General features: G+C 39.6%; 1 protein-coding gene across 5 annotated transcripts in view; it reads left to right on the forward strand.

Moving 5' to 3' along the window:
• BICD1 (BICD cargo adaptor 1) overlaps positions 1-24,138 on the forward strand; it is a 179,066-nt gene that overhangs the window by 147,417 nt on the left and 7,511 nt on the right. For 3 of the 5 annotated variants that reach the window (XM_040596068.1, XM_040596070.1, XM_040596071.1), the window contains 2 exons: positions 965-1,116; positions 9,013-9,220. In XM_040596068.1, coding sequence (XP_040452002.1) covers positions 965-1,116; positions 9,013-9,220 — 360 coding nt within the window. Of the gene's footprint in view, positions 1-964; positions 1,117-9,012; positions 9,331-10,310; positions 10,502-10,668; positions 10,678-24,138 lie in introns of those variants that run through there. The other 2 variants (XM_040596072.1, XM_040596069.1) reach the window with 2 other exon arrangements.

A 24,138-nucleotide genomic window follows, 5' to 3' on the forward strand; every position in this document is an offset into this window, starting at 1 on the left:
ATGAAGTAAAAAAACACCCATAACCCCCACTGAGTAAATGTAAAAGGAAACATTTTTTCTTCACCTCATTCAATGGCAATAATTATAAAAGTATCATAGCAGCAGTAGGCATAAAGCCTCTAAAAAACTGTGTATTTTGAATAACTTCAAAATGATACTACAAAAAGCTAAAATCTTGCAAAAATAAGACAAATGTAACTATTAAAAGTAGTAGGGCAGTAAATTAATTTACTGGATGAAATTGAAAAAAGACAAGAGGGAGCAGAAAAAATTAATGAATAGGATGACTACAAAGCACTGCTTTCCTCTTAAGGGAAAATTATAATTTCCACTTCTTTTGTTTTTGTTGCTGTTGTAGGGGTTTTTTTTAATTGTTTCTTTGTTTTGGTTTTTTTTGTAGTGGTTGAAACTGCCAAAATAATGCCGGTTTGCACAACAGTGGGCATTGCCAGTGCTCAGACATCAAAGCAAGCTGTCAGGTCCTGGCAGTCACCTGGCCCGAGGAAAACCTCAGTTGGCAGGGAGCATGAGCCCAAACACCTTAGTTCACACCTTGGCTACAGAGGCCGAGTCTCACGTGCCGTGTGGCCTCCTTCCAGTGTGGTGAGCGGGCACACCTGGTTGTTTACTGCAGCTCAAACAACATGGTAGCAGCTCCTTAAGCTGTAGTAATTTACTTGCCTGAGTCCTCAACACAGCTGCACAGTTTTGAAGAGACATTTAAGGCGTCAACTTGCTGCCAGTGCATTGAAATTGGCTTTGTCCTTTGAAGTGCTTACCCCTTTTCCTGGTTTCATGGAGTACAACTTAAAAGCAGATATTCAAGGGTGTAGTGTGATGAAGCTCAGATCTAACTTCTTTTACTGTGTGAATGAAGAGGAAATCAAAATTAAAATAAAACAGGGCATCTTAGCTGTTTTCAGATATCTGTCTCATAAGTATATGTCCTTTTGTGTCTTTTCAGACAGCTGAAGTGGCACTAGCCAATTTGAAGAATAAATACGAAAATGAAAAAGCAATGGTAACTGAAACCATGACCAAACTACGGAATGAATTAAAGGCTTTGAAGGAAGACGCAGCCACTTTCTCATCCTTGAGAGCAATGTTTGCAACCAGGTAGGGGGAATGGTGTCACCGTCTGGCTCAGCACTGTGAAAGTGAACATGTGTGTGCAAAGTGAGAACAGACTTAGCCCTATATGTTGGGTGTTTAGGAGGAGAGACAGAAATTATTTTCTGCAAGGTCGGAGGTTTGCTGGATGAAGGTGAACAAGTCTTAGAGTGCACACTGTGCAAAACCCGCAAGCTTTCAAGTGCTACTGAGATGCATGTCTTGGAAAATAAAGCTGGAAAATAGCAATGTCAGTACAACCTTGAGCAAAGTATAAATGCCAATGTATGCCTGCAGTGTATTTGCATTTATAGGACTTTTTAAAGTGGAAATCAAAAAGTAGATTTATGTGACTGATCTTTGCATTCAGAAGTACGCAGAGATTCTGTCATGTAAAGCTATCACATGGTTAATGATGATCTTCAGAATCCCATGTTTTCATTATTGTGAGATTTATTACTTACCACTAGTAAAATCTATTTCATCAACCAGCTCATGCTGTAATCCAGCACTAATAATTGTGAGGCCATTGCAATTTCCCATTCCAACATGAGTTCTTATTTTCTCCCACTGTGAGATTCAATTTATTATCTTCTCCTTCACAGGATAAAAGTTTCACTTATCTTCTCTAACATAGTTCCTCCTGGCAGAACAGTAATTAATCATCTCTCATCTTTCCTTCACCCACACCTTCTTCAGAAGAGCTTTTGGGTTTAGCTGTGTTTTAAAAGATTATCTAAAAATAATTTCTTTAAAGATCCAACACTTTCATCAATAAATTCTTAAATCCCAAATATGCAAGGAAATTAGTATCCTCAGGAAATTATTCTGTTATATCAAGGCTTTCCACCACCCACCACCCCTTATGGTCAAACACAATGCAGATTTCTTGCTTGTGCTTGAGTCTATAAGTAAAAAGATGACTTCGTGCTTCATGCCAAAGTCTGCCTAGTGCTCCCTGCAGTAAGTATATAGGTGCCATCTTAACCTCTTTCAGGCTTCTAATGCCCTTTGTTGCTTAATGACAGTGGCAGCAGTAGCTGGGAGAGGTGGGAAGGAACGAGAAGGGACATTTACAAGCCATAACATTGGTGCTGTGTACAAATTCATCATAGGTTCATCGTCAGAAGAGTACATGTAGTGCCATAATGGAAATGAAGAACCAACTCAGCAGGTGGTGTGAACCAAGGTAGCTCTATTGATTTCATTGGTATCTAAACACTTTCTTCAAGAAAGGAAAGTTGTGTGTGTGTATTAGAAATTCATGTGTTGAACTTTACTTGCAAGCTAATTCCTCTAGGAGATACATGAATGTACTAACTCTATAAGACTATCTGGAAGGCTACTAACTCCAGAGGAGAGGAGTGGCATCATGAGCATAAAGCAAACAAGGGTCTTGTGTGGAGCATAAATCATGAACCTACAAGGTAAAAGCAGTTTGCAAAGATTTAGAAGTTGTTACTTAAAGGGAATGCTACGTTGTTGGTGTATTGAATGCTCCTTATCCTATTTGGGCATCCTGAGTGCACACTTTGGCTGAGTTTAAGGCATGTCCTAAAGCTGGTGGGAGACAGCAGCATCTTGTCTTTGAGAATTAGGCTTAAGTAAGGACATTCATCTAGGTATCTTTTCTAGATGTCTTGTGTGTAGGATGCAATGAAGCTTCTGTTTTCTTCTATGAACTATAAAGGGAATCAGTGTGCCTTGCTGAGTTACAGATTTCCTCTTTGTAAATGTCTAACATTAGTAGAGATAAACCCCACTGTCGCAAATGAGTGGTTTAGGGTTGCTTAAAGAATTACCATCAAAGGTATTAACGAAAATAGTTTTAATATGAATTTGTGGGAGTGCAACTTCAAAGTTTGATGACAATGGTCAATTATTATATGGATGGAACACAAAAAGAAAAATCAAATTAAAATCAAGTTAGAATTGTGCTGCAATGGTTTACACAGGGACCAAAGACGTAAAAGAGTAGGGGAGACCCTCCCATTGAGTCACAAGGTTCAGAGTGGACCCCTTTGCTTTCTAAACTCTTGATAGAGCTCAGGAGCAGCTGGGTCCAATCCTAGTCTCAGACTTAGGACAACACATATAGAGATATATGTATGTAGAGAATGAAGGTTTCTTCACAGTTTAAGGTTGATCACAAGATTTTAGCAGCACTTACTCATCAATTAACATTTACAAAGTGAATCAACAGGATTCACTGCAAATGTAACAGTGATTTAATTATGGATCTGAAATAATAACATTTATACTGTACTGGTTATGAGGTATCTAAATCAATTCACACATACACAAGCACACAAAGGGACAGGTGTATAGATATATATGTACAAATGTACAAAGGTGTATACCTATTAAAATTTCCCCTCAAGTTCAGTGAAATATTCATGCTGAATGCCTCTACATTTCTCAACAGGCGAAGGGTTGAGCCCTGAGGAGCAGGGGTATCAGCCCAGGCTCTGTCGTCAGCTTTCGGTGATGGTCCCCTTAGTATTGCAAACTTGGCAGTTTGTGAGCTCTCCCCTCAGAGAGAGATACTGATCGCAGCCTGCTGCGGTCCAGGAGAACTCAAAGGGTCTCACTTAAGACCACTGTTTATAGAGTTGGAGATGATTGACTTCAGTCATCTGTAAAATTCCATCCTGGACGTAATCTGAGTTGGTCATTTTTCAGTGACTATGGTACCATTTCACTCAGGCTACAATTTAGGTCATGAATGTCCCAGGGCTGTCAGAGGGTGACTGATCATCATTTTTGTTTTCACCTTTGCCAGGCAACAGGATTTCCTGGTACAGGTAGAACCATTCCCCACTTAGTCATTCAAGAATTGCTGGTACGGTGAAGGGGTGCTTACCCGCCCGACTCATTACTCAAATGCCAAGGCCCAATGGGGATTCCTGAGATCGTAGAGGAGCCCAGAGAAGGGGGTGAGATGCATCATCACACCCACCTGAAGCATCTACTGTTGTTGGTAAACTCCATTCTGTAGTGATTAAAAAGTCAGTACACGGACTATGGAATGTATTTCTGCCCTTGAGGTCATAAGTTTTGCCTAGTATTATCTGAGCACAGTTATAAAAAGTCATTCACTGCAAGGTCTTGTGCATCAGTGTGCTCCTATTGATTTTTCTGTTGTAAAATATTCCTTTTCCTTCCTTCCCTGGAATATAATGGCCTTTATAATTAAATCAGTCTTCCTAAATGTTCTAATCATTGACTCATTCTGAATAGTCTATTTGGAACAGCAGTTATTTAAATGACAGAGAGTTGATATACTCTAGATGTCTGTCGAAGAGAAATCCGTTTGAAAATACAAGACTGTAAGATTCTCCATGCAGTAACATTAGGTGCAATAGCAACCTTCAGCATAAAAAAGCAATTGCTTAGTCTTCTGTTGAATAAAACAATGGTTTCCATGGTTATCCTGCATCACATGGTACTTACTCCTGAATTTGTACTGTAGGGAGAACATTCTGCTGATAGTAGGGCTATGTTATAGACCTGAAAATTATTTCATGTACTGTTTGATAGAGCAATATGCTTTCTCTTTCATAAACCATTCTTTTCTGTTCATTTGGTCCCCAAATGGTTGTTCATTCTGGTACTGAACTGCACAGTTTCTTCCTCAAATGCACCAGATAAAGGTCATGCCATGTTAGAAGGACAACACAGCACACCTGTTTCTGGACTGAACAGCAAAGACACTTTTCTCCAAATCTCCCCTATACAGAAAGCAGGAGCCATCCTTTTTCTGTGTTTTCCCCTTACATTTGTGTATCTTTCCATCCCTTAAGCTCTTTCTTCAGTTCTTCTCTCCTTCCCCTCAAAAGTCCATCCATTCTGCTTGCATCTCTACTTTTGCTCTTTTTCCTTCTGGGACTATTTTTTTTTCCCCAATCCAAAATCTCTGTGGTTCTGATCTCTACAGCTTTTTTCTTACCTATTCATTAGACTTATGACTCCTTTCTGAATTTACTACAGACCTGTCAAGAATATGTCCTCAATACAGTTCAAGCTCCCTTTTCCCCAAAGATCTCTCTTAAAAAAGAAAGCAGCAGCATATAAAACCTTCTTTCCTGTGGGATGCATGGTGTTGGCAGAGCAGATTTGAAGTTCCTGTTTGATGCCAGGGCCATGTGCTGCCCATCAGATTTGCAGCTCCTGCCTTTAGCCTGCTTGTTTTGCCCTGGGCTGCTTCTGGTAGTAATAAATTACCAGAAAAACTGGTAAAAAACTGGTAAACTACCAGAAAAACTAAAAAAATGGTGAGAGCCTTTTCTGTTCGGCCTGTCATTGCCCCTCACTCCAACCCTGAGTTGCTGACCCACGGCAGGAGCTGTGAGAGTGTCAGGCAGTGAGACAGGTGGCCAGCACTCATCTAGAGGGCAAATGAAAAATAAATTCTTTAAAACATTAGTTTTCCAGTCTAGAATAGGAGTTGCCCAGGAAAAGAAGGGAAGTCTTGTGCTAAAGGAGAGAACATACTTTTAAAGCAGGATCCTAAAGGGATTCAGGCAGCTAATTTCACTGAGTCCGTCTACATGCTTGCTTTCCCAGCCTCAACAGAGATACTCAAAAGGAGAGAGGAAATATTACTAGTGATATTGCCAAAGTCCTGACGCTGCATGCATTGATTTTATTCGCCGTCCATCAAAACGTTTTCTTATGATTAATATTTAATGAAAAACGTGTGCTGAAGAGATGGACTAGGAAGTGCAGACAGGTCCTGGATCTATCCTAGATGAGAAAACGTTTATGAGCAGAAGAGAATTATGTTTATATGGCTAGAGCAGGAGCCTGTCACTGTCAGCATGACTGGGTTTTAGCTCAAGATCTGCTATGATTTATGTTACCTAAATTATGCATAAACCTGGCTCGGTATTTGGTTTGTCTTCCTAGATGAGAGAGAGAGATGGAGCTAGAATTCCCTTAAACTCCTTTATAAGCTTCTTGGATCAGTTAATACAAAATAAGTGGGCTTGTCTGTCTATCTGCTTCCTTACTGAGACAAGAGAAATGAGAATGAGATGAAATCTTGACTTTTGCTCTGGCATTAAGTAGACCAGCAGACAGCAAGATAAGGGTGCTGTTTATTTAATAGTTACTGGCAGCTTACACCTGTCCTGGGGCAAGAGACAAATTTGGAAAGAGCTCAGACTCAGGAGGACGTAGCCTAACTTCCGTTATTCACTACTATGTGAGTACTTCTGAGAGACCCTCTTGGAACCCTGATGCATCCTGGAGCCCTGCTCAGTCCACAACGGTCTGTGCTGTGTCAGGTTATCTCTCTTAGGAGCTCTAAACCTTTTTCTTCCTTGGCATACTGTGAGACTTCACAAACATTTGTAAAATGTGTAGACAAAAGGCAATTTGGATGAGTGTAATGCATTTTTCTTTTTTAATTGGCAACACTTCTCTCTTAATCCCACACTTGCATGTAGCAGGGAATATTTCAGTGAAGGGAAATGCCGTGGCTGCAAGCAGTAGCTGCCTCCCACTACATGGAATAACCTTCACTGCTGCAGATTCAAGGAGATCTGAGGCTGCTAATTCAGCAGTTTCTGAAGTTAATTATGGCGTTTACTTAACCGATTTAGGTTTAACCTTTCTGAACACTATTTCTCAACAAAAAAATCACCATGCTTGAGCAACAAAACACAGAGACAATGGACGATGTGTTTGTGAAAATTAATGGGAAACTTCGAGTCATGGTGGAGGTCAGATGACTGGAACCACAAAACACTGCAGTGAACTGCCGAAAATGTGGGTTAGCCGTTATGGGGAGGCTTCTAGGAAGGGCATATAATTAACCAGAACAGTAGGAAAATGTATTAACAAGATTTGTTCTTGTCTCAAGTATAAGGCCAGCTAACAGCGTGTAGTATATCCACGTTCCTAGGGCCAGCTTTGTTATAGTTTGTAGCAGGTAGCGAAAAGCAGTTTTGTCTAAGTCTGCTTTAGTAATACCCACCTTCATGGAGCTTATGTCTCTTAAGTGCTCAGTTACACTGTTTTACAAAGCAGTTGCCTAAATAGCAAGAACACATCCTGGGGCCTGAGGAAACCCAGTCTTTTTCCAAAATCAGAATTGGCTTACTGGCATACTGAAGCAAGTCTGTTCATTCCTGGCAGCACTGTGCTACAGGTGTTGCTGCAGGTGTTACTGTTTAAAATTTCTAACAGAAAATGTATTTGGAAAAAAAAGATGTCTCCTAGAAAGCAGCAGAGAATAAGAGTTGGATACAGGATCCATCTGGTTGCAAGAATGAGTCTTTAAAACTCTCATAACATAGGCATTATACTAATTCCTATTTCAAATTAATTTAATTTAATCTCCAGAATGCTGATGTCATTCTAATGTCTCTGTCAAAGAAACTGGCTAAAGCATCAATAGACATCTCATGGCTTGGAGCAGAAATAGGTGTGCAAGTTGGCTTTAAGCCAACCAGTGTTTCAGAAATATCACTCTTCCTCAAGGCTTGAATAGACAGTCATGCTTATTAAGGTCCTGCAGAAGAATGATAATACTGAAACTGTACATGAAACTATGTCTGACTTCGTAATTTTTCTTCCAGCACCTGAATTATTCAAAAGGAGAGTGCAATATATATATGTGAGTGTTCATGTGTGAAGAATAACTACGAATTTTCAAGTATTTCTGTTTCCCAAAGAGAAAGTTAGTTTTGGAGAAATTAGTTTCATCCCTCAGTTTGAAATAATTTAACAGTTTATTGCATCACATATTATAAGAAGGAAAACTAAAATTATTTTCTATGCTTGTTTTCTGTGAGTGATATTGGTAAAGTTAAATCCTCAACAATTACCCTGCTGTAATTACACAGCAAAGCTATATAGATTTATTCAGATGGGGAAGAGATTTGGTGAAAGCTGCATCATTTAACATGAAAAAGTCTTGGATGTTGCCATAAATGTCCAATGGTCAGACAGTACTGCTATCTGCGAATCATCACTACCGGTATGCATTTATCACTCTTGGTTCTTACTGAATAAATGGTCTGTGGTTAACAAACTGAAGCTATTCCACTTAAGTGATAAAGGCCATTCTGAAACGCCTTGCTCTTCCTGCTCACTGTAGAAATCATTGTTTAAAGCAGAACTAAACTGAATTCAGTCTTAAATGCTAACAAAATCATGAGAAAGGGGGTTTTATTTCAAAATCTGAGAGATCTAAAGCAAGTGAGAAAGATACAATTCTTCTTGCAGATAGAAGAGGTTGAGGGTTAAGAAGGAGCAGGTAACTGTAGCAATGAATACCTGAGCACACCTCCAAGAGATGTAACAATTAATTAACAGTAAATGTGAAATAACTTCCAGGTGTGGAGTTTCTGGAATGGTACCTCTTTATTCAGTTAACAATGGCAAACAACTGAGGGATTCTCATTTCACAAAATCTGATGGTTCAGGTGTTCCGAGTACTTGCAGTCTTTTTCATCATCATTTTTTGTAATGTTTTGCTGAAGTGGATATTACTGTCTAATGGCAGATAGTATTATCAATTAGTAGACATCCTTATCCATGGTGAGTTACTAGCAGAACCAGCACCCAGAATTGCTATTTGTGGTCTAGCCTGGAGATAATCCCACACCCCTCTCTGATTGCTTATCTGCATTAGAAGCCTATTACGTTGACACAGACTAATCTGATATTATAGAGACAGGTTCTCCTGCTGAATAGGAAATGTTGGCGTTCAGATCCAAGTCCAAATTTATTCAAAGTGGGAAAGGAAGAATTCAGGCTGTCTGCTTTCAGGATTATCTTTGGCAAAAACTTGGACCTGAATCTGCCCCTGTAACTGCAGCCCAGGAATGTGATCACCAGTAGGGTTGGTTCTTGGATCAATTCCCCAGATTTCTGCCTTGTTTGTTTTCCCAGGTGTGATGAGTACGTCACACAGCTGGATGAGATGCAGAGGCAGCTTGCAGCTGCGGAGGATGAGAAGAAGACCCTGAACTCTCTGTTGCGCATGGCTATCCAGCAAAAACTTGCCCTTACCCAGCGACTGGAGGATTTAGAGTTCGACCATGAGCAGTCCAGACGCAGCAAAGGCAAGCTTGGAAAGAGCAAGATCGGCAGCCCTAAAGTAAGTGAGGAGGCATCAGCCACCGTGCCAAGCATAGACACTTTCCTCCTGCATAGTCAGGGCCCACAGCAACCAAACTTACTGGTCAGCAGTGGCACTCAGAGGAAAAGGTATGCATGCAGTGATCTTTACAGTACAGTGCAGTGGCCAGACTTTAATTAAAGTTGTTCACTGAATTGTAAACATTATAATTATTATTTTTTTTTTTTTAATTATTTTTTTCCTCCGTACTTTGACTGGGGAGGAGGTGGGGAGGATATGAATAAGAAATTCAAAGCCTGGCAACATGTGGTTCTGATCCACCTACTCACTGTTATTTCCTCCTCCTTAATGCAGTGTTTTGAACTATATTCTGTCAGTGTCTCAGTGCATCTTGTATGTCTTTAATATCAGTGTGAATGTATTTTCTTTATGACGTTTTCCTTAAGTTTTCCTTAAGGTTTTCCATAACGAGCATCTGAAATAAAAAAAGGGTTGTGCTCTACGAGCATTCCAGTGCTTAACACAAAGGAATCTACATCTATCTGTTAAGCGCTGATGCTCACTTTTTCTTCATCAGTGTGAAAAGAATATGGGATGTGTTCACTCAGATCATTTTTTCTACATGGGAGCAAGCAACCTTTTGAAGGGGGATGGCTGCCATTCATAACCTGATGCAAATATTTTGCTGTTCAAGCAGTGAGTTCTCATCTTGTCTTGTGACTGCCCTGCCAAAGCTCTACAGGTGTGGGGACCTCCACAGTTCTGAAGGTGAAGGGGACTCTCTGTTAGAGAAGTCCTACATAACCATTCCCTTTTCTTATATGCTCTAGTCACAATGCAAAAACAAGAGCACATTCAGGGAGCCTTGTACATGTTGAATCCAGGATGCTGGGATATAACTCAACCTCATTTCCTCCTCCCCTAATACGCACCAGGATTTCCAATGCAGGCAAGGTGCCCTGCTGTGGAAATGACATGGGGTGGCAACGCTAGTTGATTTTTACCTGTTAAACACATTAACATGATGTTGTCATTCACGAGGCTTTGAAAGGTAATTAAAGTAAAACTCTTTTGTTTCCATATGTATTTTTCTTGGATCTCCTGCAAGACTATTCTCACCTTCCCTTTGTGATCAGAGCCATCCCAGGACTTCAGGGACCTACCTCCAGAAATTATTAAGAGCCCCCCCTCATCCTGCCTCCACAGAATCATATCTTCTGAGGGGCCCCCCTTCCATGAGTGAATTCATCCATGGGCACCGTCTCAGCAAGGAAAAAAGGTTAACCGTGGCCACACCAGGTAAACATTTTTTCCTTGGGTGCATGTGGTGCTGAGTGTTTAGCAGAGCAGGGAACCCTCCCAGCACTGCAAATGCAATCTAATTTGGGCATATTTTTGAGACCTGAAAAGCAAAATGTCTCCTCCTGTATCACCTGTGGCAGGAGATGACATTCTGCTGGCAGCAGCCCAAACTGGTTCCAGATGCAGTAGGGGAAAGTCCTGCTGTGGTATAGGTGGGTGCAGTCCTGCTGGCATCCACAGAAGCTGCACCCCTGTGCCTGGGTGGTGCTTAGTCTGGTGGTTGTGTTGGAGTCCCCATGGAAGTCATGAACCCAATGGGACAGAGTCATCAGATGCGTGAGGACCAGCAAGGGAGTGATTGGCATTGTGCAGGAGCTTATGCAGCATCCGTCTTCTGCTCACCCTGGAGCATTCAATCAGGTTTTTCTAAAGGGTAATGTTAAACTCAGAGAGATTTAGTTTATATAGATTGAGTCATGAGGTTTATCTTTGCAGGAAGCTTTTGCTCTTTGTTTCCTGCCAAAATGTAGCATCTGCTTCAAACAAGCATAGAAAGGAAATGCAAACTGGAATGCAATTTCAAAGGTTGTGACATCTTTCTTCTCCTGACAGACAAGTTAATAATTACTTTTTTTCTGTGTCTGAGCAGAACCTTTAGCCTTTAAATGGGCATACTCTTGTCTGGTGGTGATTTTTTTCATTCTTTGTTTTGAAATTTGTTATGCACAAAAAATGTAAGTAGAAAATAGAAAAGCTAAGGCCTATAAAGTGGTTTCTGCTGAAGTAGATATTTGTTCTGGAAAGCTAAGCAATACCCTATAGTATGCTATATCTCTCAGTGCCAGCAATATCGCAGGCCACCTTTGAGTAGTGCCATGCAAATAACACCCACTCAGAGGACAAGTGTAAAACTGCAGAGAGTCTAAACAAGACATTTTCCTAAGGAATGTTGCAGTAAAATTAAAGAGTTGGCTCCTGGGGAGGAAAAGGCAGGGAGAGGGAAAGAAAACGTGTAAAGTACTGAACTTTCAGCAGTTCCTTTTTTTTGTTGTTGTTGGCAATGGAAGACCGCATGTTCATTTTCTACTCCATCAACAGGAGTCTGTTTCCTAAACACTGGCAATGTCTCTTATATTCTTTCTGCTTTGTCCTATAACAGAATAAGGATCATTTTCTTTCTGATGGACACTTAAATTTCTTTAAAGAACTGGATTTTCCATTTGCTGTATAGCCAAACTTGCCTACGTAATTTGGAAATGTGAGGATCTAGGCCCAAAAATGGCAATCTTCTAAAGTACAATTTACTAGACTCTTCTAAATGTAATTGTACTTCCCATGTACAATATACAAAAGTGCCAGGCCTGGATGACCTTTCTGTGAAGAATCCTGACTGTATATAAATGCAGTCTAGTGGTTGGAAGAAGTAATGATTAAAAAAAGAACTATGCTCAACAGATAGGGAAACACAACTTAAGTGTATTGACACAACTTAAGTGTATTGTAAAATTGTTAGTAAATGTTGAAATATGTGATCTTTGAACCTGGGACTCTGTATCCTATCTTCATGCATTAATATTTTTTTTTCTATTTTCACTATTTTTGTGGACCACCATCTGATATCCCATGAGATATCATCATTCTCAACACAGACTGAGAAACTCTTGACGCAGTCGCTCATTTTTTCCAGTAACAGAGGCCAAAGGGTGAAGCAGCCTGAAATGTAGAATTGTCCAGCAAATAATGTCTGCCTGCAGTCTTGTCTGGTACTTTAGGTACATCTCTACATATTCAGGATGTAAGGGTCTTGAGACAGTATTAATGACTTATGTTACAGTTGTCCTTATGAATCTACAACAGTCCCAGCTTTCTGAATGCATTTGTCAGAATTTTATGCTATCACACGGCCTTAGTCTCAGCCTGTGAGACCGACCAGCTCAAACCAGAGATATTTCTGAGCACTCAGATTCCAGTATTAGCAGGGCCTGTGCTATAACCAGATTGAGGATTAGGTAGGGCTTTTTCAGCATTGTTCTTACCAGTTTCTGGAAGATTTCTTACTGTTAGCAGATCAAAGGAACGATGCACCAACTAGGATTTTTTACCTTCTATCTAATTATCTGCTTCCTGAAAGTAAGAAACAGTGAGGGGTTTTATAGGGAATGTTTAAAAGCCTTGTATCAGAAAGAGTTTCTGTTCTCAGATGATTTAGGCAGTCAAGCAAGCCAGCAAGGAGTGTAGCCACCCACACGTGCTTCTTCATCTGGGGGTTGCAAGAGCAGCACACAAACCCAAACACCACGGAGCAGAGTATAGCTTGGCTTGAGGCTGTGTCCTCAGGAGTGGGGTAAGAACGATTAAGCCTAAATTAAATGGGATCAGGTTTTGGGTTTGTTTTTTCTTTTAAATTTTGTGAACTGTTTCCTTTATCTGAATATTTCATCCATATGATGTGTGGTCTTTCCTGTCCTTTCATTGGGTCCCAGTGTGGTGGGGACTGGGAGGCTGGTAATGCATTTCATGGAGGCCAGGAGCCTAAATAACTCAAGTTGATAGAGGGAGAAGCCAGGCAGGCTCCCTTGCCTGATGCAGAGGCCAGCTGTGCTTGTCTTTCTCTTGCATCTCCTTCTGGACTTGGTGCTTGGCAGAAGGGTCTGCCTTCACTGTGCTCCAGCTCTGGCTTTGACTGCTGCTGGCTACCTAGCAGAGGGAAAGCTGGGACTGCTTTTGCCTGCCTTCTTCAGAGGAAGACTCTGGTGAAGACTCAGGGGTGAAGACCAGCTGAACCGAAGACCTCTCAAGAAAGAGATTGTAGTTTCCTGCTTGGTCTCCCTTTGACTGCCCTCAGCTTTAAATCAGCACGCATGTCCCTCCAACATAAACTGTGGCAGTATGACTTTATCTGGGCTTTCTAATTGAACTAATAGCTCCTAACTGCAGTGGCTGAAAATGCCACTTGGTCATTTCTCCTAGATAATAGTGTGCACTTAGCTTTGCTGTGTGTTTCTTCTTTACTTCTGTTATTAACATTTATTTTTACACTTTAAAGTCTTTATTCTTCTGATAGACAGAAGCAGCCAGGATGTGCCCAGCACAGTTCCAGCCCACTTTTGCACATGACTGTGTTCATAACTACATGAAAATTCAGGGCATGTAGAAAGCCTAAGGCTGGATTTGACAGTGTGTAACACTGTATTAGAAGTGACATTTCCATTGCAGTTCCATTCAAACTCCTTGAAGACGAAGTCAACAGATGCCTCTTAATATCCCACAGTCCCAAATACGAAATATGCTTATCTTGACTTCTTCAGGGAAAGAACATGACAGAAAAAGTCTGCTGTAGGTGCCCTGATACCACTTTTTTCTCTCTGTTTATTTTAGCATGGAAATTCTAAAAGTTGAATATAAAGTTCTGTGATTTTAACTTAAAATTAAATCAATTAAGATTCTTGCAGGGATGATGCACCTGAAGAAAAAGGTTTCCCAACAGGCTTATGAGATGGAGAACAACTAATGGCTGCAGCATTCTCCCTTAAACAGAGTCAACAACAGCCCACCTGAGAGTCTCTCCTTCATTGGAGTGCACCCCAAACAAACTGTGGTAGATGTTTCTTTTCCCTATTGTTATGCTTGTAAGGTATCACCAGGCAGATTTCAGTATTTAAAATCCTGCACAGGAAAACACTTTGAATAGTGAAGTATTTAATGTTTCCAAGGAAATCAGATCATAAGATCATAATAAGCAATCCTTTCCCTTCTAGAGAATTCTGTACAGTCATATATTTCACTTTATTAAAATAGAAAAAGGAAAGTAGCCTTAAAATGTGATACATTTCTCTCAAACTCAAGGTCCAGCTGAGGTTGGATGTTTAGTTGACACAACCAGACTAGCCCCACAGGTTTCAGCAGAATTATGCTAGTTTACTCCAGTCCCAAGTTTTTGTTTTGTAGGGTTTAGATTTTATTGTTCTTCATTGTTACAAGTCCATTTCATAAAATTGTTCTTCTAAAACTTGTAAAAAGAAAGACTGTAGCAAAATCAAGTAATTTTGGGGAGTTGCTCATTTCTGAAAGCACATTAAACCTGAAAGTTTTCTTGCTTTTCATGTGTCTTTCAAGACTGATTTACAGAATGGCATTTAATTCTCACAAGGTGAGACTGATATGGAAAGGCAGGATAAAAAATGCCATATAATAGTGCAGCAACTGCTCAAGCACTAAGCTCACCACCTGTCACACATAATTAAGACTATGTAGTTAATACTGTCAATATAGAAGTAATCCAAGATTAATTTCTGCTGTAGCTCTATGCTTACAGGCAAATCAAATATGAATAACAATATGATACCAACAACTAGCTTTTGTTTGTTGGCTTGCATTCTTACCATAAAATTTACCTTAATTTACAGAAATTCTATCCCAAAGGAAATTTCTATAGAGTGACCCTAATAGTGTCTCCAAGAGCTAATCAACATCTGTAAGTAGAAGCTAACAAGGAAAATAATAATGAAAAAAAGTCAATCACCCCAATGCAGAGGTCCTAAGAAGTCTTCCAATTAAGTCTGTAAGCTGAGACTCAAAGGGAATTCCTTAAGAGTTGTCTTTACTAATTGCCCTTTACACTGGAAGTGGTTTCAACTGTAATAGGTTAGAAACCTGGGAATGCATTGATCTATGTGTACAAACACATTTTAACACAAGGGGCAAAAGGTCTGCTGAGTAGAGTGTTCCTTAGTGTTACAGGGAGTTAAGAGCTTTTGGTAGGCCATGTGAGGTGCTGAGTAACCTCACCTGGCTCAAGGGATGAGGAATAGCAATCTAAACCAAACTGGTTTAGTTTTTTCTTTCTGGATTTTGAACTTTTTCAAGGGGCAGTGTTTAGGATATAATTATCAGAAATATTCTGTAAAAGGTTATTCTCTGTGTAATCAGAAGCTCATGTTCCTTGTATGTTTTTCTTAAAATAATGTTAAAGTGGAATTTACCATGTGGGGCAAGATTCTTGGCTTTGGCTCCTCTTCCTTGCTTCTTCATCTTGTTTAGGAAGCATGAAGATATGGGAAAGCATGGTCAAAAGGAATATTATGGGTAGAAACTCTTGATAGGAAATGAAGCTGTCTTTACCCTGCCCTTTTGGATGATGGGGTTGGGAAAATGATCGAGGGATGCTCAGGCTGACACTACTCTCCACAGCAGAGGCTGGCTGCAGAGGTGAGCCTGCATATCTTACAGCATTGGAAAGGTAGGGGGAATAAATTTTTGATAACAGGTTTGTGTCTTCTTTCATTGTGTGGTGAAACAGCTTTATGTGCAAGGTCTTCAGCTGAGCACATTTTTTTTTCTTTAAGAGTATTTTGCCAAAAATAGTTCTAGCTTTGCTTTTGAGCTTAAGTCCAATGTCAGAAAGCTGCTTGTGGATATCTAAGCCTTGCTGCTATAAACATTGCTTCAGTACCTCAACTTTTCTTTTTTTATGCACTTCTCAATTTTGAAACAGCAGGACTGTTAGAAATCTGAACATGGAGGAAAGCAGAGCTTCTTTTGAAAATTATTGTGGAAGAAGTCCTTTGAGGAACACTGTCAGCTCAGACATGAATTTTGCTAGGAGGGTGCTTTGTAGATCTTTGATTGCTCAGGTCACCCAGTGAACAGTTTTAAATTATTTCTTTCTTTTCCTTCATGAAGGAATTTTATAGATTAATGAAAAGGAAAATCAACATGACTAGGGCCTAGATACCTCCTTCTTTGCTGATTTTGTGTTAAAGAATTTTATTCTGAATGCTACTTCATGAACAATATGGATTTATCTGTACATTAAGTGAAAGTTTATTCTTAAAAAGTAGTGCAGATGGTTAACTGAGCCACCACTATTAAATAAGATATGCAGCCATATAATATTTCACTAGTCAGACTAGTCTGCTCTGAATTGTTCAGTCAGGTAAGTTTGATTCGCTTCATCCAAGCAATGCAAAGCAGGTGGAGCATGCAAGTTCTTCAGAACTATTATTTTTTTAAAAACACAACTTTATTCTGACAACTCAAATTTACAGTCTGAGTGCAAATTTCCCTTTGCCTCATTAGAGATCTGTGGGTGATTCTTCTGAATCCTCAGCTATAAATATGTTGTATTTTTATCTACCAGGAATGTATTTGTGTTGATGGTGATCCTGTACCTGCAAGATGTGTCTGAGCTTGTGTAATCGGGCAAGATACTGGCTATTGCAAGACTCATGTTGTATTGCTCTAATGTGCCTCTGCTCTCTGTGAAAAATAGATTTTATTTCTTTTCAGCAGAATTTTTTAAAATCAAGTGTAGTTTGGTTTTGGTTTGTTTTGTTTTTTTTCCACTGGAACATGATGCTCTTCACAAAAAGGATAATTCAGTCATTATTACCTTACTATCTGTGTTCACTTTTTTGTTCTGCATTGTTCTATTTTCTGTGGGGTTTGTAAACATGCCATGTTTGTGTATATATGTGTTCATTGTTTAATGAGCAGTATTAGTGCATATATACAGATATATGTATATATCTTCCTGCTCTCAGGGCCACGTCCTGCATCTGATATGCTCATTTAACTAAGCTTAATGAGCATTGCATATTTATGTCATTTCAAGCATGGTACGTTGTCCTTGTGGAGGCCATTTTGAATTTGAAGAACAGTATCCTTGCCAAGGACATTAGTTGGCTGAAACTGATGAAGAAGTCAGCTGGCTCAATGTACTTTTACCTCTTGGTGCCACTGTGAATAGGACCTTTTCGCTCTATGCTTTTTCTCTCTTGCATTTAGCTTTCCAGTTATCACTGATGAGATCAAAACCATACATTTCATGCTGATCAATATAATTTAGCTACTTCAATATAATTTAGCTATTATGGCATGAATTCACTGCAGTTTTACAAGTTTCATTTGATTTGTATTTGTATTTTTCACTATATAAAGAAAGCAGTTCTGAAATAAACCACACTTTTAATGGAAGCCCCAATCAGTTTGTTAAAACACTAAAAAAACCCAAAAGTGCAGTGAAATCCATGCTTTGCTGGTGTATATTTTCATTAAATGGTTACTGACATTTTTCTCTCTGTATCTAAGTTATGTCATTGCTGGATGGAATGGTTAATATTAGTGTCATTTGTTCAAGTTCTCCAGTAAAATCTTGTTAGACTTCTGGTTGTTTCTAACTAAACAGGTATGCAGGTGACACATCATATCTTTAAGGCGTGTTACCAGATATTTGTTGCTTTCTATGAAAATTTTGGGCTTTGGAATCCAGTCATATCAATTAATTTAAATAGTTATTGAAATACCTTGACAATGTTGGTAACAAAAAATATCCATCTTCATCTTCTTTTATGACAAGGTTTAATGTGGTTTCATGACTTATTGATTTTTAACATCAAATATACAGGGATATTCAATACTGTGCTTCTCATCTCAGAAAATAGGCAAAGCTGAAGTGAGTCTCTGTTTAAATTAGACATGCTGATATTTTAGCTCTCTAATAGAGCAGTTCCTTGGGATGTTGTGATGTATGGAGTAAGCTCACCAGCAATTCTTTAATCAAGACTAGTATCCCTGATTGTAAGTATCTCCCTGTCTGTATTTCTTAGGGCTATGAAACCTTGTAGTTGTACCTTATGCTGTTTCTTCCAAAGCCTGCTAAAGTTACTGTTCCCACTGACTTCAACTTTTGGATCAGGCCCTTCTTCACTCATAAAATAGCACAAGTATTTTTGGTTTGGTTTTGTGGTTTTTTTTTCCGGCTGTCTGAAATGTATCCTAGACACTTACATTTCCATGAAAGATGAGTAATCAACAAGACACAAGTGTGGCGATACCTGTATTTTTAAGACCTGTCTTTTCCTCTTTTGAAATGTTTAAAATGTGTGTGTCTTTTAATGAGTAAGTATTTCTTGAACCATCAGACCTTTCTAAATGTGCTTTTTATGAACTGTATATAAAAGAGAGGAACTGAATATATATTCTCACCTTCTACCATTTCCATTTCTGCTATTTTACTAACCCATTATTTAGCTTCTCAGTAGATTTAATGAGGAATTATTTAAAGCTTTCACAGAAATCATTTGAGAAATAATATAAACACATCATGACAGAGAAAGTGTGAAAAAACCTGCAGAGCTGACAAGAAACCTCTTAATGTTCTTAGTCTAACTGGAGAAAAATGCATTTCACTAATTTTGTTAATGACTAGGTATTATTTATTTTTTTAAATTACACTGAATATGAGCTACAGCAAAGGGCAAGGCTAGGTTTATAGCTTTATCACTGTACTTTGAGCCAGCAGTCACGTTACTGCTGAAGCACATGGACTGAAGGCAAAATAGCTCTCTAGGTTGGGGTAATTCAGGTCTAAAAAGAAAGTAGAAATCAAATCATGCAGAATAAGGAAATGAGGAGAAAACCCACTTCATCTATTGTAGCTGTTGTATAGATGAAAGGACTTACTGGAACATAGCCAGGAAACCTGTCACATTCTGGAAAACCACTGAATCAGTGACCTACTAAACCATGTCTGTCTGTGTTATGTGCCAGGTAGTGCGTGAAGTTGTTAGTGAAGCTCCATGAGTTGGCTTCGCCAAGACAGATAGCATTTCTCTAAATGCTATAAAGAAATAGCAATTAAATCCCCTACCTCTTCCAATAAGCTTAATCACGTGCTTTTATTCTTGAGCAGCATTTAACAGAAGGCTCTCTGTTACATTCACTCTGTCTGGCCTTGTCCTGAAGGTAAGGAGCTGAGAGGAAGAGGAGCAGAAGGAAGCCTGTATCAAGAGTCTGTAGAAACAGTGGGACATTCCTGGGCCGCATTTGGAAGGAAGGGAATGGACATGTGGAGGTGACAGGAGATGAGGATTTTAGATGCATCCTACTGCTGGCCTGTTGCATCTTAGTGCAATATATAGATGTTTCTGATGCCTCCAGCTCTGTGTGCTAATGGGAGTTCATCAGTGTGCTTGCATCTCTTAACTGTTATTCTTCAAATAAGTGTTGAGAAGACTAAGAAATAAGGAGTGGAAGAATTCATTGTTGTTGAAACTTCTCAAACCAACAATAATCTCCGACACCAAGCTTCTCTGTATAGCAAGCTTAAGATCTGAGTTACCTGGCTATTTACAAGACTTGACATAGAAATTTCATAGTAGATCAGCTTTACCTTGAAGTAAGCCAAAACTTAGTTGGTACTTGGTTGATAAATTTGTCTATCTCCAAGCAACAATCCGTTATTCAGTTTAATGGGAATGGAGGTAAAACTCAGACAGTGTGGAAACCCAGAGCATCTGGGTACTGGAAAATGTCTGTGCAGAGGCTGCCTTGCAGCTGGTGAAGTTCGTCAGGCTGCCTGTGTGCTAGCTGTGCCAGAACAGGGCTGGCTGTCATGGAGCTGTACAATGGCTCTACAGCATGGCTTGGTCCCCCAGCGCTGCTCACTTTGCTCCCAGGCCAGGACAACCCGAGTCAACCCTGCCCTTGAGAGCTGGGGTTAATAAGGCTGACCAGGCTCCGCGTGGAACCCATGTGGTTTGCTCCACTATAGTCCTCTACTTCCAGGGACAGCCCACAGAAATGCAGAGCTGCTCCCAGTTGGCAGCTGGCAGACTGACCCACTGGGGCTGTGCACAGGGCAGAGGTAACTGTGTTATTTCCAGACCCAAGCTGACCCTGGAAGCAGAAGGGAGAGACACTTCTAATCTTTGACCTCTACCATTGTTTGTGCTTTTTTCCTAAAGTAAGCCACAGCTGTCCTCTCACCAGATGTTCTTTGTGATAACCATTACCACTTAAAGTTCCTCTTGGCCTTGAGGAAGGTCAAGGTTTTCTTGACACCCTTTAGAAAAACAGAGAAAAATTGTAAGTGAAACCAGCTAGTCAAAAAATAGTAAAAACTTCTGTGCCTGTCACCACTGGATATAAACAGTTTTGGGACTTTTCTCATCCTGTCAGATTACAGTTTGAAAGCATCTCCAGAAATCTCAATACGGTGAGGTTGGTGAGAGTTTTAGTATTCTCTGCCCTGTTTTTCTTGACATTTCGCATTTGTCTTTTGGGTTTGGAAATTTTCCTTGTTCCCCACCTTTGAGTAGAGAGGGTTGATTTATTGTCATTATAGGACTTTCTGTGTGATGCAGCATGTTCCTGCCTCTGCACAGTCATAAGACTACTGATTTGTTCTTTGCCCAATACTTTTGACTCATGCTATTAACCATTTATTTTTTCCCATTAAATTGACATCTTGGGAAAGATAACAATTCATTACAATATAAATGGAGACAGCTTCTCATTTCAAGTAAATTGTCAATAACATCTTCATAGACATGTTATCAAATTCCTCAAACGTTATGGGGCAAGTTCAATTGACATTGGGTAGCATGACACAAAGCTAGGTAGCTTGAAATCTTTTAGGTAGGAAACAAGGATTTTCTGTTGGCCTGGGGTGGTCAGTGGGATGGTAAGGAGAGTTTGTTTTAAAAGACTGAAAAAGCCTCAGTCTTGTATTTTGTTATAAGCGTTTCTTGACAGCTTTTCTTTCACCAAGAACAGATTTTTCTCCCAGTGTTTTTTACATCAGAAATACCAAATATGTAACATTAACTGTAAAAAAAAAAAAAAAGTTTGATTGGTTCATTGCTTGATTCTCAATTTTACCCTTTCAGATAAACCAAAAAAAGGTCTCCACTAGTTAACTGAACTAGACACAGTTAAAAGTATGTTATGTATCAGTTACTCATTCACAGCATCCTCAATGCTTATCTTTGACAGCACTATACAGAGATTAGTAATTTACTGAGTGTCAAAATGTGCTAAAATGTTCCATTGCAGTGTGCTGGTTCCTGAGCAGGTGGGACTGAAAATGCTTGCATGTAGTGTTTTCACTGAGGACATTGCTGATGTCAACAGAAGGCAATGCCCATCTCTTGGACACTATTAACCCAGTTAAGCAGGCCTGTGTTGATTAGAATCACACACCTCACAAACCGGAGGGCAAAGCACACCTTGTGACATGAGGGAAATGCATTGTTCTTGTGGCTGAGCCAAAGGGAAGCACAGGAAAAGAGTTTGGTGCATTTTTTTCTTTTTGAGATTTGCTCTAAGCCAATAATTTATAGCAGCACATTCAATCCTCATATGAGCAGATGTAGCTTCTCTCAGCTTTGTATTTTTAATGCACTTGCATCAGGAGCTGATGGAACCTGATTAGGACTAGGTGTTAGATTCCAAAGGAAAATCAGCACTGGCTAATCTGAGAGAGAGGAAATCTCTGAGGCCTTTACACCACCATTGCTAGCAAATGGCTGAAATGTTAAGAACTGGAAAATCAGCACAAGTCAAGCCTCAAAGCTCCAACAGATATAGCGGTGAACATTGTGTGATACTGCCATGGGACTCTGTAAAGACTCCAGCTGTTGAATTCAGTGAAATCCATCATATGAATTTTTTGTGTACAGTAGCTCTTTGCCTTTTGTGGATGAAATAGTCACTGAACTTCATTTCTTGGTTATAGGTTCATAGAATCATAAAAGGACTCTTAAGAGATCAGTCAGCACACACACACACAGCGCCCCTAGTAGTTTATTTTCTCACAGCAACTGGACATGATGGAGAAATAAAATAATCTGTATTTAATAACTTTATTAATAATTTTGGTGCTGGTGTTCCCCAAACATCTCCTTCACTCCGTAGCTTAACTGACACTCCCTGTTGAATAATACTGGGAACAGGCATCTTCCAGCATAATTTTTTATCTTATTTTTATTTTTGAGTAAAAGAGGGCATGTCTTTCTTACCTTGTCTTTATGGTATGTGACACTGACCACAGAATCAGCAAAGACATCTTTGAATCTCTTAACCGTCAGCAGAGTATTTCAGAAAGAAGCAAACATTTATTTGATACAGGCAGGAGTTCCTTAGCAGAAATGAAGGACTGAATTGCTGTCTGCTAGTTTTCACCTTTAAGCACCATGTAACAAGAAGTCATTTTATGGTTGTCATGACATTAGAGAGTAGTGTTACAAACCCTCCAAAATACTTAAAAGGATTAAATATAGAAGGAATAAAGGTAGCTCTGGCACAGCTATGGACATAAGTAGCTATGAGCGCCTTTGAATTTGAAATGTGTGTATCTAAGCTATATGCATTCTGCTTAGCTCTTTCTTAGCATAATCCTCAAAACTTCACTCCTGGAGGATGTAGGAAGACGATTCAGCCATTTTGTTATGTGGAGCACTAGATTTCATACCGATGTGAGTGTGAGCCAGATTATGTGAGCATTGCTGACACCGGGTAAATTGTTATTTCATATGAAGTCAAGGGAGTTTGTTCACATGGAATAGTTATTATCTAGCTTGCATAATGCTTGCAGACTGGCACTCTGTTCATGCATTCTGCCAAATCTAGCAGATGAAGAGGCATCATAAAATATTTGCAGGATGTTTGAGATATTAGAATAGGATCATAAATCAGGCATTTGCCTTGTTCTGGAAAAGCCTGTCAGAACAAAATCTTCTGTATTTATGTCCACATCTTTTTATCACACAGCATTCTGTTCTGTACGCCTTTTTCTCACTGACTACCTTCTATAAGCTGTCAGCGATGACTTTGCTTTGGACTTCTGCAAGCTAGTTTGTTTAGAACAAGGCATTCACTTTTTAAAATTTTATTTTATTATTTTTTTTACAATCATTTCTCATCTGCAGTTAACCTGCCCTGTCTGTCCCCCCAGGCACCTTTTCTTTTAACTGAACTTTGCACTGAAATGACTGTATTCATGGGTCAAATACACTGCAAACTCTTGCACTCTGATAAAAGACGTACTGAGGACTGTAGTGACCATCCTGATAAATGAGAGAATGGCACAGTATAATTTCTCATTCCATTTTTACTTCCTGACACAATGCTGCCAGCACTAACTGCATATATTTTTCTGACGTAGGTACCTGTGAACTTGAAAATAGGTCCAAACCACTCTCCTCTTGGCTGAAGCAGGAAGAAACTAGTGATTTGGGTACGCTTGCTTCCACCCACTGGAGGTCAGCACAGATCTTCATAGGAAGTAGGGAGAAGCACTCTGGGCTTGTGTGAAACAGAAATGTGATAGTTGATGTGATGCTCAGTGTTGCTAGGAAGGTGTGTTTCTCTGCACTGTACCTGACGTCACCTCAAGACCCTTGACAGCAAATTACTTGCATATTCTTCCACTTGACAGAGACAAAGAATAGAAGTGGGTTTTGGAAAACACCTACCTTGTAAAGAGAAATGATTACTGGTGTTGAGCTTTAAGTAGGAACCAATTGAAAAAAACAGAATCAACTTCTTTCCAAGTACATGAAGTGCTGTTGTCTCATTTTTAAGGTTCAGGGGAAAGTAACTCCTTTCCACTGAATTGTCAGTTAAGAATTAGGTTGAAGCAGTCAGAGAAGATAATAGGTCTGCAAACCCTGCTGGAAACAAAGAGTAATCTCCAGCAGCTTTCCAGATGGTCAGAATTTCACCCATAGATTTTAATGTTCAAAAAGACCCTGCTGACACTGTTATCTGACGGTCTGAATCACACAGGCAGTGGAATGAAAGGCCAGACTACTGCGGGGAAAATGAGCAGATCTTGAGATCTGGAAATCCTG

This window comes from Falco naumanni, chromosome 5, assembly GCF_017639655.2.
Source record: "Falco naumanni isolate bFalNau1 chromosome 5, bFalNau1.pat, whole genome shotgun sequence".
NCBI lineage: Eukaryota > Metazoa > Chordata > Aves > Falconiformes > Falconidae > Falco > Falco naumanni.